At 34.9% G+C, this 17,650-nt stretch overlaps 1 protein-coding gene across 2 annotated transcripts in view; it reads right to left on the reverse strand.

Annotated features, from left to right (window-relative positions):
* Positions 1-7,525: 7,525 nt before the first annotated feature.
* The window catches only part of LOC120779970 (wiskott-Aldrich syndrome protein family member 3), a 100,533-nt gene continuing 90,408 nt past the window's right edge, over positions 7,526-17,650 (reverse strand). The window contains exons 3-4 of one of the 2 annotated variants that reach the window (XM_040112270.1): positions 7,910-8,129; positions 7,526-7,853 (exon numbers count right to left, since the gene is read on the reverse strand). In XM_040112270.1, coding sequence (XP_039968204.1) covers positions 7,675-7,853; positions 7,910-8,129 — 399 coding nt within the window. In that variant the 3' untranslated portion in view covers positions 7,526-7,674. The remainder of the gene's footprint in view (positions 7,854-7,909; positions 8,130-17,650) is intronic. The other variant, XM_040112269.1, reaches the window with a different exon arrangement.

Below are 17,650 nucleotides of genomic sequence, written 5' to 3' on the forward strand. Positions count from 1 at the left end.
GTCGATTTTCAGATGAAATTAGATTCATTGCTTAAAAAAAATTTGTTTGTTTACATTTTTTTCCCTTTGTAGAGTCTAAATCAGCTGTGATAATGTAACAGATTTCCAGTGCTGACAAGTAGATTGCGCAAAATCAGAGTCGCACAGAGAGATTCAGCGTCGATCAGTTTCAAATCATTTCAATGAAGTGATTTGGAACTGTCATTTTTGTATGGCGAAATCTTGATAAATTTTTAAGATTAGTGGGATAATCCATTCAACAGCCGAAATCGTGTGATTTAGTGTCGGTCTGAACATGGTATTAAACTAGAAGATTCAAAGTCAAATGCAGGGAAGTTTTCGCTCATACAAAATGATTGATCCCCTTGACAATAAAGACGAAGAAGTGAATTATCCAGTGGAATTTCTAAAATCTTTAGAGAGGCTTGGTATACCGCCGCTTAATTTGCGTCTCAAAGTTAGATCTGTCATTATTATGTTTCGCAATCTTCTTGCGCCGAATCTGTGTAATGGTACGCGACTGATTGTAACGCAGCTATTGAATACAAGGGGGCCGAATGCTTCTACGAATTCCAACGATTTGCCATTTCAGTTCACAAGGATAGGCGCTAAAAGAGTGTGGCATAAATCTGGAAATGCCATGTTTATCACTTATACTTGGCGTGTTCACAAGTTGGAAAACTATCTTCTCCGTACATTTACCCACCGGAACTGGAAGCAAAAAATGTTGTTTATAAAGCTGCCCTACATTGAAAAAAAATGTAGGAAAATCGCAAATAAATGATTTTTAATACAATATAAATTCAACTTTCTTTTCATTTCAAAACACATAATTTCATGCAGGACAACGCCTGCGGGGGTAGCTAGTTATAAATAAAAAGATATGCGCTTGTATTTGAAATAATTTTTTGCAAATGTAAATATTTTAATTAAGAAATATATTTGAATGTAATTTTGTTGTTCAACATTTAGTTCTTTGAATTATAAAAAATATTAATTATTTGACAGGGGTATGTACTTAACGAAACAAATAACAGAGAACATTAAACAACAATTACAAACTAACAACTACTGCTTGTTTATAACGGGAATATGTAGAAAAATCGCAAATAAATGATTTTTAACACAATATAAATTCAACTTTCTTTTCATTTCAAAACACATAATTTCATGCAGGACAACGCCTGCGGGGGTAGCTAGTTATAAATAAAAAGATATGCGCTTGTATTTGAAATAATTTTTTGCACATGTAAATATTTTAATTAAGAAAAATAGTTGAATGTAATTTTGTTCTTCAACATTTAGTTCTTTTAATTATAAAAAAATATTAATTATTTTACAGGGGTATGTTCTTAATGAAACAAATAAAAGAGAACATTAAACAACAATTACAAACTAACAACTACTGCTTGTTTATAACTGGAATAATTCTTAACATAATTATATTAAAACAAAATATATTATTTATTTTTACTTTAAATTACTTATAATTTAAATCCTTATAATAAAATCTTTTCAGAGGGTTTATTACCTTAGGAACATCCTAAAAACAAAGTAACAAACAATGGCCTCATTGTTTAGAAATCCATTGAAGGAACACAGAAAATTAAAATTATCTACAACTTCAAAGTTATGACTGTCAACAGTGGCGTGAGAACCAAGTCGCTAGTGTGACGACTGTTTGTTTGATGACAGGAGATATTTCGTCTTGCCCTCCTTCACTGCCAGACCCATTTGCTTTGTTTCCTTTTCCAGTCTGGAGAAAGCAGAACTAACAGCGCGGGTGTTGAGGTCGATGATATCAATATCATTTTGACATGGACTCTGACCCCATGAATAGCAAAAAAATGCAAAGTTGTCGCTACACAACTCAATCTGTTCGCTTAGAAAGTTGTGTGAAAGAGGCAAATAAATTGCATTCTTAGAATTTAATTAATGAAGAAATCAGTATTCTCATTCATAAAAATATGATGTTAGTTTATATTGATATAATTTTATGTCTTCATTTATTCTTCGTACTTGGTACGATTGGTTATTTCAATGAACGGTGCTTTTAAATTATACCGCTACTCTAAAAGCTGTTTAGTGCAATGAGATACGTGCAGATGGCGTTCAGAGCGAAATGAACAGTCTTGTATATACCCACTGTCACTTTAATTCGTACATTGTGCAAGTGTTGAAGATTTGTTATTGTTTGATGTTTAATATGCAACACTTTGCTGGTCCTTCCGTTATGTAAATAGATATAAGCACTATTGTGATTCCATTCCGAAACACTGTTTATCGCCTAGAATGTTCTGTAAGTTTTGAAAATATAATAACAAAATTTGTCGTTACACACACACGTTCTTTTTTCCAAACGAGTTAATAGCATGCGCCGAATAGCGATAACTTTGCATTTTTTTACTGTTCATGGGATCAGAGTCGCCTATTTTTGAACATTGATTCTTATGTAAAATTGAACGAGGAATCGAATAGAAAAAGTCAATTTCGAAAAAAAGTAGGTGGAAAATCACAAAAAAACAGTTTTTTTAATGTTTTTTTTTGGATTTTGAGAATATATTTATCAGAAAGCTGAGATTTACATAAAATTGTATAACAACAAATTTTTTTGCACTCAATTTTCAGGTAGTTAAAAAATAAAAGAAATAATCATTTTTTTGTTTGATCGGAATACGGGTACAGAACCATGTCGCCAATTGATGGAATGGCCCATATATAACCCTATATCTATGTCGAATAGTTTTAGGTGATACGTACAACTATTTGAATAGTGCTTTTTTACCTCCAGGGATTTTATATTTTACAAACCACTCATTGCAGGTAAAGGAATCCTGTGGTGTAAACCGTATGAAATATTGGGCACAACTTCATTTCCATTCCTTATGCTGTATTCGAAAGTGCCAAAGGATTGCAACAATAGCTATCTTCGCTCTATTTGTTATCACCCCCATTACTTTTACTAAAGCTCATAAAAAAAAACTAGGTCGGATCCATTTTGATGTTTAATTGGCTGGGATTTAGAATAGCATCCCCCGATTTCGAGGTTAAAATGGGTATGTACGGATAGGACTTTCTCCAGATCAAGGAAGTATGCATATATATTTGCATTTAAAGTTCAAAAATGATGGCGAGGCTATTCTAAAATTTACCCATTTAATTTGCTTTTGTTAGTTTATTGAAATTGAAATTTGTTTTGACAGTTCCATATCTATTGTGACCTAGAAATACGATTCGAAGCAATGTGGAATTCTAAAAACTAGGCGCATAACTCAACAACGCCTGGACCAATTTGACCAATTCCTTTTTCTAAATGTTCGTTGAGGTTCAAGGATGGTTTTTACGGCAAGAAAATTTCGAATAGTTGCCGTAAAACCCCTAAACTTAGCCCTTTTCTTTTTCCATACAAACGAATGAATGTTTGTTTGTTAGTAACGCTAAGAGAACGGCTGCACCAATCTTGGTGAAATTTTCAGAGGTTGTTCATTGTGAATTGGGGAAGGTTTAGAAATAAAAATACCTTTTACTTTTCATGAGGAAAAGTCGGAAATTGGACAATTCCAAAAAGTAACTTTTTTCCATACACATTTTTTTCAATTTAGTTTTGTTTTGTTTTTCAATATTTTGATTTGTAAATTATTTGATTCGTTCAATTTTGGTCGTTAGCTTTCTCATTCCGGCTATTCAAAAGAAAAATTATTGAAAATTTATCAGTGAAAACTTTATGTGTGTTTCATACAAAGTGATCAATTGCAGATTGAAATTTGTTACGAAGTCACGAAAAGGTCGCCCTAATATCGGTCGGCGTTCTTTTTGCCATGAACGTGTGGCAGCCCAAAGCAAGAAGTACTCCCAGGATGTGATGACATACGTGCGGAATTATGGATCGCGGTCAACCAGCAAGCTATCGTTACGATGTCACAGCACAACTTTTCAAACAACAGTTACGATGTTTGATGGACTTTATCTTGAAGCAACGTATATGTGGTGCTGTTAGATGCTAGATGTACTCTGTTGAGTGGCAAAAAAGAGGATGGTGGTTACACCAGATCAAATTGATGAAATCATTTCTGCGGAAATTCCTGATAAAGTATTATACGAAGTGGTGAAAACCAATATGGTCCATGGACCTTGCGGACACCAAAATCCCACTTCGCTTTGTATGTCTGACAACAAATGCACGAAAAACTATATACGTGCTTTTCTTTCAGAACCACAAACTAGAAATGACGGATATTCACAGAACATTCAGCATTCAATTTAGAAGAGTGAATATCGAAGTTGACATCAGATGGATGGTACTATATTCACCATTAGACAATAATTCGCAGTCAAAACTCATATCAATGATGAGTATTGCAGTTTGGTGTAATCAATAAAATACGTTTGCAATTAAGTTACCAAAGGAAGCAACATGACGGTTATTGGCCTTGAACGATATGAGATCAGGAAGTATCAAATGGGTCATTCGTGAACTGCAATAAAGCGCTTTGTAGGATATTTACTTTTTCAATTCATTTACGTTTTCCAACTGTTGTGCGTCTCGCAATTCATTTGGAGAATGACCAAAGAGTGTATTTCAACCCAAAGAATACAGTACAGCCAGTGAAACACCACCAGCAACAAAATTAACATTTACGAGTTTTTGCTCAACTTTCGTCAGTGATCCGTTTGCGAGAACATTGCTCTATTCAGATAAGATGGACATCCAGGTGTGTTTCCAACTAATGCATTAGGATGAATTTACACAATCCACCCGAAAAAACGCTTCTACCTTTGGTTGCTATTGATTAATGTACACGGTTCAACTTCATTTGAGTCATTGCGTACTGTGAATGGTACGGTATGTGCAACTTTTTGAGAAGCATGCCAGTAATTACAATTGCTGGAACATGATAATCACTGGAGTCAAACGATGGACGATGCGATAGCTACTTCAAATGCAAATGAAGTTCACACACTTTTTGCGATAAACATTTCGACATATCAGCCTTCAAATCCGCGTCTATTATGGGATACGAACAAAAATGACATTGCCGAAGACATTTTACATCGCATTGGCTAAGAATTGGAAATGGGAAAATGTTGATTGATACTTCCAGTGATTTGATATCCATTCCACCTGCCGTTTTTCAATTCACTTCAACGAAAGATAAACTCATCACGAATGCTTATGCCAACATTGACTAAATTATCGTAACTACGATTGCTTGAGATTACGCACAATTTAGCACTTAAACTGGAAGATTCAAAGTCAAATGCCGGGAAGTTTGGGCTCATACAAAATGATTGATCCTATTGACAATAAAGACGAAGAAGTGAATTATCCAGTGGAATTTCTAAAATCTTTAGAAAGGCTTGGTATACCGCCGCTTAATTTGCGTCTCAAAGTTAGATTTGTCATTATTATGTTTCGCAATCTTCTTGCGCCGAAACTGTGTAATGGAACGCGACTGATTGTAACGCAGCTATCGAATACAAGGGGCCGAATGCTTCTACGAATTCCAACGATTTGCCATTTCAGTTCACAAGGATAGGCGCTAAAAGAGTGTGGCATAAATCTGGAAATGCCATGTTTATCACTTATACTTGGCGTGTTCACAAGTTGGAAAACTATCTTCTCGGCACATTTACCCACCGGAACTGGAAGCAAAAAAAGGTTGTTTATAAAGCTGCCCTGCATTGAAAAAAAATGTAGGAAAATCGCAAATAAATGATTTTTAACACAATATAAATTCAACTTTCTTTTCATTTCAAAACACATAATTTCACGCAGGACAACGCCTGCGGGGGTTGCTAGTTATAAATAAAAGATATGCGCTTGTATTTGAAATAATTTTTTGCACATGTAAATATTTTAATTAAGAAAAATATTTGAATGTAATTTTGTTGTTCAACATTTAGTTCTTTTAATTATAAAAAATATTAATTATTTGACAGGGGTATGTTCTTAATGAAGCAAATAACAGAGAACATTAAACAACAATTACAAACTAACAACTACTGCTTGTTTATAACTGGAATAATTCTTAACATAATTATATTAAAACAAAATATATTATTTATTTTTACTTTAAATGACTTATAATTTTAATCATTATAATAAAATCTTTTCAGAGGGTTTATTACTTTAGGAACAACCTAAAAACAAAGTAACAAACAATGGCCTCATTGTTTAGAAATCCTTTAAAGGAACACAGAAAATTATAAATCGCATGCATTCGTGAACATCATCTACCCTCACGTGTCTTCCCATTCTGATCAATGTTGTTTGTGACCTAAAAATTTTTACTGTACTCTTTAATATTAGTCGAAGAGTATATAGTACGTACGAATTGATGCTTTGATTTCAATAAGTATATACAAAGTTCCATACATTACACGCGAATTCATTTTCAACGATTTTCAAATGGAAGTAAGATCCTTTTTCAAAGTAAATTGTACCCTATGTTTTAATCCTGGGTGTCAGTTAATTCCATACCAAATTTTATTAAAATCGCTTCAGCCGTTTAATCGTGAATATGGAACAAACGTAAACACTCACATACTTTCACTTTTATAATAGCAGTGTGATAAATCACCTACAATGACATTTCGGCTAGCACAGATTTTTTTGGTGTAATTTCTTGTGCAGTTACTTTTCAATGTTGTAAGTTTTGCGCATTTTTGCACAACAGCTCCAACAGAGATGCTTTTCATACAATTTGGTTTGCATTTTGGAACTTCTTGCATAATGAATATTAAGCCATTTGCCTTACCAAAAACGGCCAAAATAAAAGGTTCCACCCATCATCTGAAGTTAGATCTTATCTCACCACCTACAATCGTCTTTGATAAGGGTAATGTGGCAACACCAATGCCCGGTTTCACAGTCCCTACTTGAGTTGTGCTTAAGATAAAACAAGAAAATAGTGTTTTACAGTTCATACGTAAGTTATGTTTAAGTACTGAAAATTGGAGACTAAAGCAGTGCTTAAGTAGCAGCTGATTTTTGTTTTGAATTTTCAGTTATTTGTCAAAAGAAGAATAATAAGAAATAAGACATTTTTTTTTGTGAAAAAATAAGGAATCGGATTGGGATTTCCACCAGTTCCAATAGGTGCTCCGACTCGCTAGCGGTGAAATTCGGAGTACTTTTGTTGTTTTCATCTATTTTCGATATAACTTTCTTCGCAAATTTATGTATTGTCTGTTATAATTTAAATATTTCAAACATATTTGAATGGATGACATTTGTAAAACATATGTTGCTCATAACGTTGCCATATATCATAATAAAATTTTATAGAAATTAAGCATTGACTGTGAAATGCAAACGACTACTCAGTCTGCAACACAACTTAAGTATGGACTGTGAAACCGGACATAACAACTTAAGTACTTTTTGGGCACGTGACATTATAACAACTTGCAACATATACACCGATATTATTATGCCTACCTCTAATTTTAATAAAATATACTTACGTAGTTTAAAGGCGTGATAATATTTACGAAATTGAAACTTTATTAAAAGATTTTTCCATAGATATAATTTATGACGTATAATTTAACGAAAATGTTTTAAAATAAAAATTACATATACGAATAATTACTGAATGGAGCACATAGCTTACTCGCAAATTTAATTGTCTTTGTGATATTCTAATTACACGAATAAATGTAATATAAAAATTATGCTGAGTTTTCAGTTGATTCCATCCATCCTTCACTATCATCATCAGAATCTGATTCCTCCGATTCGGAAAGTTCAATGGCAACCCGTCTAGCCAAAATAGAAGCTACATCATGTAAGGCCGTGTTCCTTTCGATTTCCTTTTGCTCACACTTCTCAACTTTTCTAAGAGTAATGCCTAAACCAAAAATATCAATTAATAATAAGAAATACCTAAAGATATATGCATTTTACCATCCCGAATCGCTTTCATAAGGTCTGTCCGGGAATCATATGATGGGGGCAAGTGCTTTTTTTTGTCAATTGTTTCTTCAGAAATTCTTTTAATAATGGCCCCATTTATAGTAGAAGTTAAGTCAACTATAGAGCCTTGAGATATATATTCACTTTGTGATAGTGGTGGTGGCGGTGGAGGTGGCGGCGGTGCAACATTAGCCAACTTTTGTTTAGAATGCTGGAAAATACACATAGTATATTAACAATGGGAAACTTTACTATATAAAATTATAATGAATAATAATATTTAATACGTTTTGACAGGTGTGGAAACAAATACATATGAATTCACATACAGAATTTCCAAAAAAAACTACTAAAATACCTTAGATTGCTGCTCAAAAAAATTATCAACAAGTAAGGAAGGGCTAAGTTCGGGTGTCACCGAACATTTTATACTCTCGCATGATAAAGTGATAATCGAGATTTCATTATACGTCATTTATATATTTTTCAAATACCGTATTTTTGTAAAGTTTTATTCCGCTATCATCATTGGTTCCTAATGTATACATATATTATACAGAGAAGGCATCAGATGGAATTCGTAGCGTTATATTGGAAGAAGGCGTGGTTGTGAACCGATTTCACCCATATTTCGTACGTGTCATCAGGATGTTAAGAAAATATTATATACCGAATTTCATTGAAATCGGTATAGTAATTCCTGAGGTATGGTTTTTGGTCTATAAGTGGGCGACGCCACGCCCATTTTCAATTAAAAAAAAATGCTTGGGTGCAGCTTCCTTCTGCCATTTCTTCCGTAAAATTTAGTGTTTCTGACGTTTTTTGTTAGTCGGTTAACGGACTTTTAGTGATTTTCAACATAACCTTTGTATGGGAGGTGGGCGTGGTTATTATCCGATTTCTTCCATTTTTGAACTGTATATAGAAATGCCTGAAGAAAACGACTCTGTAGAGTTTGGTTTACATAGCTATAGTAGTTTCTGAGATATGTACAAAAAACTTAGTAGGGGGCGGGGCCACGCCCACTTTTCCAAAAAAACTGCGTCCAAATATGCCCCTCCCTAATGCGATCCTTTGTGCCAAATTTCACTTTAATATTTTTATTTATGGCTTAGTTATGACACTTTATAGGTTTTCGGTTTCCGCCATTTTGTGGGCGTGGCAGTGGGCCGATTTTGCCCATCTTCGAACTTAACCTTCTTATGGAGCCAAGGAATACGTGTATCATGATATCTCAATTTTTACTCAAGTTACAGCTTGCACGGACGGACAGACGGACGGACAGACAGACATCCGGATTTCGACTCTACTCGTCACACTGATCACTTTGGTATATATAACCCTATATCTGACTCTTTTAGTTTTAGGACTTACAAACAACCGTTATGTGAACAAAACTATAATACTCTCCTTAGCAACATTGTTGCGAGAGTATAAAAATAATGTACATACAAAGGTATGTAGGTGTAGCCCAAGTCTATTGAAATAACGACAAACAGACGTAGCACTATCAGGAATGATTGTATTCGAATTTCAATTATGCTAGTGATATATTGGGTAATCGAAAAAGTCGTTTTTTCTATTCAAACTTCAAATAGTTTTTTTATATTTATAATGAACTTTTGCATCTTTCACATCGAAATTTCCAGAACGGAAGCGAGCGAACCATTGTTGTGCTACACAAACTGATACAGCACCGTCTCCGTAAACTTCACACGCGGCATTCTTCTTTTTATACAAAAATTTCAACATTTATTTTATTTGTTTTTGGTTAAATTAAGCTAAAATTATCACATTTCCAACAATATATGGTACGACACAATGTGATTGGTAGCACTGGCAATATACGACTGCAACGTCATTTATTGACAAAATACGAATAAACTTTTTCGACTACTATATAGTAAATTAAAAAGTCATTTATATTCACGGGGGTTCACATTTTCTTTATCTGAGGGCTTCAAGAGTTATGTTCGATTTTGATAATATTTAAGACTCTAAATGGAATGCCTTAAAAGTACTATTGGTGCAAAGTTTTATCCCGATATATTCATTGGTGCTTGATTTTTAAAATGGAAGTGAAAGAATCAGATTGATTTGAAAACTGTGTAAGATGGGAAGAAGGCGTGATTGTAGTACGAAGTCCCGTTGAAATGGAATGCATTAAAAGTACGATTGGTGCAAAGTTTTATCCCGATATATTCATTGGTGCTTGATTTTTATAATGGAAGTGAAAGAATCAGATTGAATTTAAAATGGTGAAATATGGGAAGTAGGCGTGGTTGTAGTATGATGTCGCCCGTTTTTGCATTGTTACCTATCGAATTTGGTTGAAATTATGCGAGCAGGTCCGGAGTACGCGATTTCACCTAAAGGTGGACGGTGCCATGCCCACTATGCAATTTTCATACCAATTCCTATTAAGCCTCCTTGCAGATCCCGGAGTTATCACCCAACTTCACAAATTTTCATAATTTTCATTGACTTGTCTTATTTATTAGTTTAACTATATGTTTTAATTCAAATCGTTTGCCTTCATTTCTTTTAAAAGCTTCAGACGGTTTTGGGTACTTGTACAGACGGCACGCACATTTTCTTCTCGAATTTCGTCCCAAATTCAGTGCAAACGACGCTTAAGAAGTCAGTAGTGTAATCTTTTTTAAATTTTTTTTTAATGTTCACAAAACGCCTGGTTATCGTACCTATATTTTTTATAATTTATTGACAATGTTATGACAAAATTTATGTAAAAACACATGCGGAAAAATTAAAGAAAAAAACGTTAATTTCTTTTTTATTTATCAACATTTTTTCATGATTCTAATAGGGACGATAACCATTCACGTACTTTTTAAAAATAAATTGGGTTTTTGTGTTTCAGATGATCCAAACATGAGAAATCGTGTGCGCCAGTGAAAAAATGCATCTCATTCACCCAGCCGTTTCTCTGACAGATGTCATCAAAAAATTTCTATGAAAAAAAATTTCAAAAAAAAACAGGCCAGATTACCCTACATTTTGCGTTCATTTCTACGCCTTGTCAATGAAAAGGAGAGGAAGTTTTCCTTTTGCATATATGGCTTCACAAACCATAACAGAGGTTCTGTTTCGATACCTTTCAATGGCGCTTTTATCAGCAGGAACCTTAAACAAATTGTTAGCATAAACGCGGTCATTTTGTGAGTTATGGCTTGCCCGCAACACAAAAAACTTCTCATTAGTAAACCCAATTCCACTATTTATTCCTCTTCTCATTTGCTTTTGCCCTTCCGTCAGACCATGAATTCGTTTTTTTTTCATATAAGCCTTCATTCTCAATTTTTTATTAATAATGTTTCTGATGGTTTTACGGCTGAGGTACTTAGCCAGCTTCTTTCCAGAAATTGCACAGTTTTTCCTTATTCGCTTACGAACAATCTTCACCAGGTTAGGAATTCTGACTATGTACTGTGACCAGGTTTTTTTTCTATTTCAACATTACCACTTTTTTTAGATATAGCCACAGTATGTTGAACGAATTTTCGGTTAACATCTTAATAATTCCACTTGTTGCTTTTCTTGTAACTTTTTACCAGTTCTATTTTTGATTCTATCGCTCAAAAAAACTAAATACCAATTGATGAAACATCAAATTAGCTGGATATATTCATAAAATAATCATAGGAATGCGTATCGGAACAATGTTAAAACTTACTTGGCTCAGCCTAGGGAAGCTTCAAACAAGTACTAGTTATTAAATCTATTAGGGCCACGCCCACGTTTAAATAATTTATTCCAGATGTGCCCCTCATTAATGCGATTCGTTGAACCAAACTGTAGCTTTGTATCTCAATTAGTTATGGTTATTTATTGGGTTTCTACCAATGGCCTATGCCGATCAGATTACGCCCATCTTCAATACCGAACTTCTTATGGTGGTAAGCAATATGTGTACAAAGTTTCATATAGACATCTTATTTTTTAATCAAGTTACAGCTTGCAGGGACAGATAGACGGACTGACAGACACCCAGACGGTTTTCAACCAGTCACTTCATCCTGACAATTTATATAAGTATAAGCCTATATCCAGTGGTGAATTCAGTGCGGGGAAATGGGGGGCAGATGCGCTACCTGAGCGGTAAATGAAATAAGAAAAAAAAGCGAAAAATGCAGCAGTAACTCCCGGTGACTCCCACAAACAAACAGCAATATTTCGAAATCTTGTAAGATAAGATTAATGAAGATGGTATGCAATACCATAAAAGAGATGGACAAATTTTTCAAAAACACTTATCCCTCCCAAGCGTTCGACCGCATTAAAAAAAATACTTGTCGAACAACTTTTCCAGTTATGTGAAACAAGATGGGTTCAAAGGTACGATGCAGCTTTCTAATTTGCCGCACAAATTTTGTATTTGATCGTCAAAGTTCTGACAAAAATTAGTAACTGAAAAAATAAGGAAACAGCGGGAAAGCAACCATATTCATCGCAGCCAGGTGCAAGTTTGAATTTATAATTGGGATTTTTTTATTTCTATCTTTGACTCATGCACTCATCGTGATTCCTCAATAAGCATCAAATAGGATAGATAATCCGAAATCGAAGACAAGAAGCTGAGGAATATGTTCGATCCATTTATACACTCACGAAAAAAATGGCTGCAAAACTGAAAGTTGACTAAGAAAAACCAAGAATCTGCGGCAGACAAATAAAACGCGAGAACTTGCGAATAATACTTCAGGGTCTCAGTGTACATTCGTCTGTTGGATAAATCGGCGAAGATTTTAAGATGCGCTTTTATGTATGGATTTCAACTGAGTTTGCTGCTTCCAAAAAAAATATATGCTTTGAAAACCAAAGAAATAGAAAATCTTAAGTATTGTTTGGTAGATACTGTGGGCGTCAAAAATAAATAAACAGCAATTCTATCAATAATAAAGTGTTTATTACAAGGCAGTATTTTATACAATAATAAAAGTTGTATTAAAGAATTCAAGGCCTATATTATAAGAGTTTAACTTAGTATAGATTTTAACTTTACAGAACGAAAAAAAACGAGAGTATTTTTAGTTTAAGCGAATTATTTTTGGCTGTGTTTAGTTTTTGTTTATTATTAATGGTACTAAGTTAAACTCTTATAATATAAGCCTTGAATTCAATGATAAAACTTTTTATTATGGTACTTTGAAATAACACATATTAAAGTGTTTCCAAATGTAGTATTATACAGTTTGAAGACGTTTTGCATTACCATATTTAAATTGAAAGATTTTGTCTAAAGGTTAAAAAATTGTTTCATGACAATGCAAGAGCTTTACTGGATATTGGAGCATATTTATTTATTTATTTATTTATTTATTTATTTTATTTTATAATAATTCATTTTTTATTATATAAATACATAAACGCAGCACTGGCTACGAGGCCTTCAGCCGTCTTGTAATTATAACTAGGTGAAAAATTCTAATTGCTAAGGGTTAGTAAAGATGTAATTTGCTTAAATATATTTTAACAAATCGTTGGTTTTTAAGAATCTATATACAATCATCACGTTTTTTTCTGAAGGTTCACTTAGTAGTTTTATGAGATCAATGTTGCCAGAGTTGTGGACTGTTGGGTGAAGCATCGGACAGAGTGTGAGTAAGTGTTTGATAGTAGCGGTGTCCTCGCAAAGGGGACAAATGGATGGGCTTTTACCCGATAGTAAGTGGGCGTGTGTTATGATAGTGTGTCCAATCCTTAATCGAGTATATGTCTTCATTGCGCTAGTTGGAACTGCTGACGAGTAGATTATACGATTTCTGGCTGGGTTTATGACCGCGTAGTGATGTTTAAATGTTTTCCATTCGCTTGCGTTTTTTTGATGCCTTTTGTGCTTAATAAGGTTAAGAATGTCTTGCTTGGATGAGACGTAGTATGTTAAGGCAGGAGTCCTGGCTACATTTTTCGCAGCGAGGTCTGCAAAGTGGTTGCCTGTAATACCAGCATGGCCAGGGATCCACATTACTTGGATTTTCTGAGGGGTACCAATGACCGCGTCTCTGATAACTTCTATTATGGGATTGCGATTGGAAGGAGACGTTATTGCAGACATACACGATTTGCTGTCTGTACAGATGAGGAACTTTCCTTTAGTCTTTTTTGTGTAATTAACTGCATGAAGGATAGTAGATCCTTCAGCGGTAAATACAGAGGCCGTTGAGGGAAGAAGCCAATTGCAAATAATTTCTCCTGTGGCAGCGACAACTGCTAACGAAGTGGAATCGGTGGACTTGGAACCATCCGTAAACAATAACTTCCAGCCATTATTTGTGTAATTAGATTCCAGTTCAGCAAAGGTTTGTTGAAAGACTTCGTTTGGTGTGTTTTGCTTGGACAAAAACATAAGCTTATTCTGTACTATTTTATCATTGATCAGACAGGGAGGATGTCGAGTGGTGAATTTGCGTGTTGCGTTACGTAAAATATTATTTTCTGCAGCGAAACTTAAGCATCTCGAAATAGCCGATTGTATTCTTGGAATTTTTCTTTTTTTCGTGGCATGCGTGATAGTTGTATTAAGTAATGGGTTGGTGTTCTCAGCCGTTTTCGCAAGAATTTGAACCGAAGAATCTATAATTTTATTTTGAATAGTTGGTAAACCAGATTCAGCCATTATCGTTTTTATAGCCGAGGTTGGAAAGGCCCGGAGACTTCGCCGTATTGCGCAATGGTAAGGTGCATTTAAAAGGTTGATACTGCTTTTGGAGCAATTGCCATAGATGGGGAGCCCATAATCTATTTTTGAAGTTAGCAAAGCTCTGACAACATTGAGTAGTGTTTTCGGATGAATAAATGAATGCTTAGACGAGAGATATTTAACAATATTTAATCGTGACATTAACGAGGTTCTGACATATTTACAGTGAGCATTAAAATTATAATTAGAGTCAAAAATTAATCCTAGTATTTTCAGCTGTGTTTACATTCGATGTTAGTTTGGTTGTGGGTTAGTGAAATACCGTTGCAATTTTGCTTCCTACATACATGAAGGATATGTGTTTTGTCTAAGGAAAGTGAAGCACCAGACTCCAGTGACCAAGTCTCAATTCTGGCGAGTATATTAGTAAATAAGGATTGAGCTAAATTAACGTCAGAGACTTTTGTGTAGATTAGGACATCGTCAGCATAGATCTGGTGCTCAACTCCTTTGTAATTTTTATCATCCTACTAATATCATCGAAAGCAATGATAAAAAGGAGGGCTGAAAGAGGTGAGCCTTGCGGCGTACCATTAGAAAGCGGGAGTGTTGAAGAAAGAAACCACTTACGTTGACTTTGAGTTTTCTGTTTGTGAGAAAGTTAGTAATAAAACGTATCATATTCTGGCCTATTTTCCATTTTCTATGTTGTCGAATAATAATATGGGCTCCAATTTTGTCGAAAGCTCTGTGAAAGTCCAGAGATAGTACGGACACGTGGTTTTGCTGGACAAAAGCGTTAGTAATGAAGTAGTCTAGTTGGATTAAAGCATCTAACGTGCCTTGACCTTTTTTGTAGGCGACTTGATTCGGTGATATGAACTTGTTTCGCTGAGCATACCACATCAAGCGGTTAGCCACGATCTTTTCCAAAATTTTTCCCATACACGGAAAAAGGGAAATCGGTCTATAGTTAACAAGTTCATCGGAGGATTTGTGTGGTTTAAGTATTGGTATGACACAGGACGTTTTCCAAAATTGGGGGTAGACACCAGTATTGAAAATTTTGTTATAAAGCTTTACCAATCGGAGCTTGAGGCTTTTTGGCATATGTCTGATAATTGGATAAGAAATTTTATCTTGCCCCGGGGACTTACCCTTAACGGTAGATGCAACGAACTCGAATTCAGACAGTGAAATGCTGGTTTCTATTTGTTTAGCAGAAAAAGAAAGAGGGGAGACAGAGTAGGAAGTGTCGGACAGTGTGGTGGTTTTAGAGGTTTGAAACTGTGTGCTGAATGAAATATCTGAGCTTGTTTCAGAATAGTGGTTTGCAAATAACTCGGAAATATCGGATGGATTGGTTACCAAACCTGTTGGCCCCTTTACGCATTGAATGGTTAGATTTCTAGGCACTCCAGAAAGTTTTTTTAAAGCGTTCCATATTAACTTAGGACTAGACGAAGGATTTATTTTGCTTGTGAAATCCTGAAAACATTTACGCTTGGCCTGTTTCGCGGAACGACGGAAAAGAGCATTGGCTTTCCTGAAAGATATTAAGTTGACTAGTGATCGAGCGCGTTTGTATTCATACCAAGCTGTCTGTTTTTTTGCCCGCAATTCAGCGATTTCTTTATTCCACCAAGGAACACTCTTTGAACTAGCTGTTGACTTTGTATGAGGAATGCTAACATTCGCTGCTGAACGGATAATTTTTGTTAACCTCGCACTTTCTTGGTTAGGGTTGTCAGATATTGGGGTATTATTGCCATTTATCTCGCAATGTGTCTGAAACTTCTCCCAATCAGCGTAATCAGTTTTGAATACCTTATTTATTTTGTGGTTTTTAGTTGTTGAACCTAGGTGCAATTTTAGTACAATGGGGAAGTGATCGCTTGCATGCAGGTGATCGAGTATACTCCATTCGCACTCTGTGGCAAGTGTGTCGGTGCACATTGTAAGATCTACATGGGAAAAAGTGGAGTGAGTGGAAAAGTGTGTCGCGGATCCGTTATTCAAACATATTAAGTTAGAGGAAAGTAAAGCGTCTTCAATGCATTTGCCCCTCTTGTTGGCTATTGGAGAGCCCCATAGTGGACTCCATGCATTAAAATCACAAGCAAAAATTAAAGGAGTAGAAGCTTGGTTGATTAATTGCAGGATGTCTGTACTGGTAAAATGTTCATCTGGTGCAATATAGGTGCAGATAATGGTGATTTTTTTAACTAAGATAATTTCGATCGACATAGCCAGCAAGTTGGATTGAATGGCATTAATTTTGTGTGGAATATCTCTTCTTATGAGAATCGCAATACCTCTTTTACCTGTGCTAATATGTGAAAGATTGTGAAACATGCCAATGTACTGCTTAGGAGTAAAAGCCGACAAGTTGAAAGAGATGTGAGTTTCATTTAAGAGTATAATAGCTGGGTATTAATAATTGAAGCTCATTGTAATTATTAGTGTAGCCGTTTAAATTCCATTGCAATAATGGAATCATAAGATCTATGTAGGAAAAAAACAACAGAAAAAGAGAAACAGAAGAGAGCTAGAATATCAACTCGTATGAGCAGTCAGTTGAAGCTGAGTGTCACCAATTGAGTACTAGTTCAAAAGAGAGTAAAGGCTAAGCGTATTTATTTAGAGTCAATTTCTATTTGTTCAGTATGTTGAGTAGAGTATTGATTATCGTTGGAATTGCTTGTTGTTGGAAAGAGATTTTCGTGATTAGGTGGATGAGACTGCACGGTAATGTTGGTAGTAGTGTTGTTGAAGTCAGTATATTTATTAAGCGAGTTTAAGGAGTTGTTTAAGTTAGAAATGAGAGAGGCTGTTGTTGGACTGAAAAGTTTGGGATTTAAGAAAGAGGCTTGTTGGGTACAGTTGTCGCTGATATTTTTAGCTGAATGTGAGACGTTGTTGTAGTCTGAACTGATCGATGCAGGCTTGTTGATGGAAATATGTTTGTTATTGGCGTTTGATGAGTGATTTTTTCTAGTTAAAGAGTTTGTTGATGAGTTGGGAGCAGAGGTGACCTCTGCGTTTTGTTTTGATGTACTAGGCAAGTCATT

Source organism: Bactrocera tryoni, unplaced genomic scaffold (assembly GCF_016617805.1).
Source record: "Bactrocera tryoni isolate S06 unplaced genomic scaffold, CSIRO_BtryS06_freeze2 scaffold_119, whole genome shotgun sequence".
In the NCBI taxonomy this organism is placed as follows: Eukaryota; Metazoa; Arthropoda; class Insecta; order Diptera; family Tephritidae; genus Bactrocera; species Bactrocera tryoni.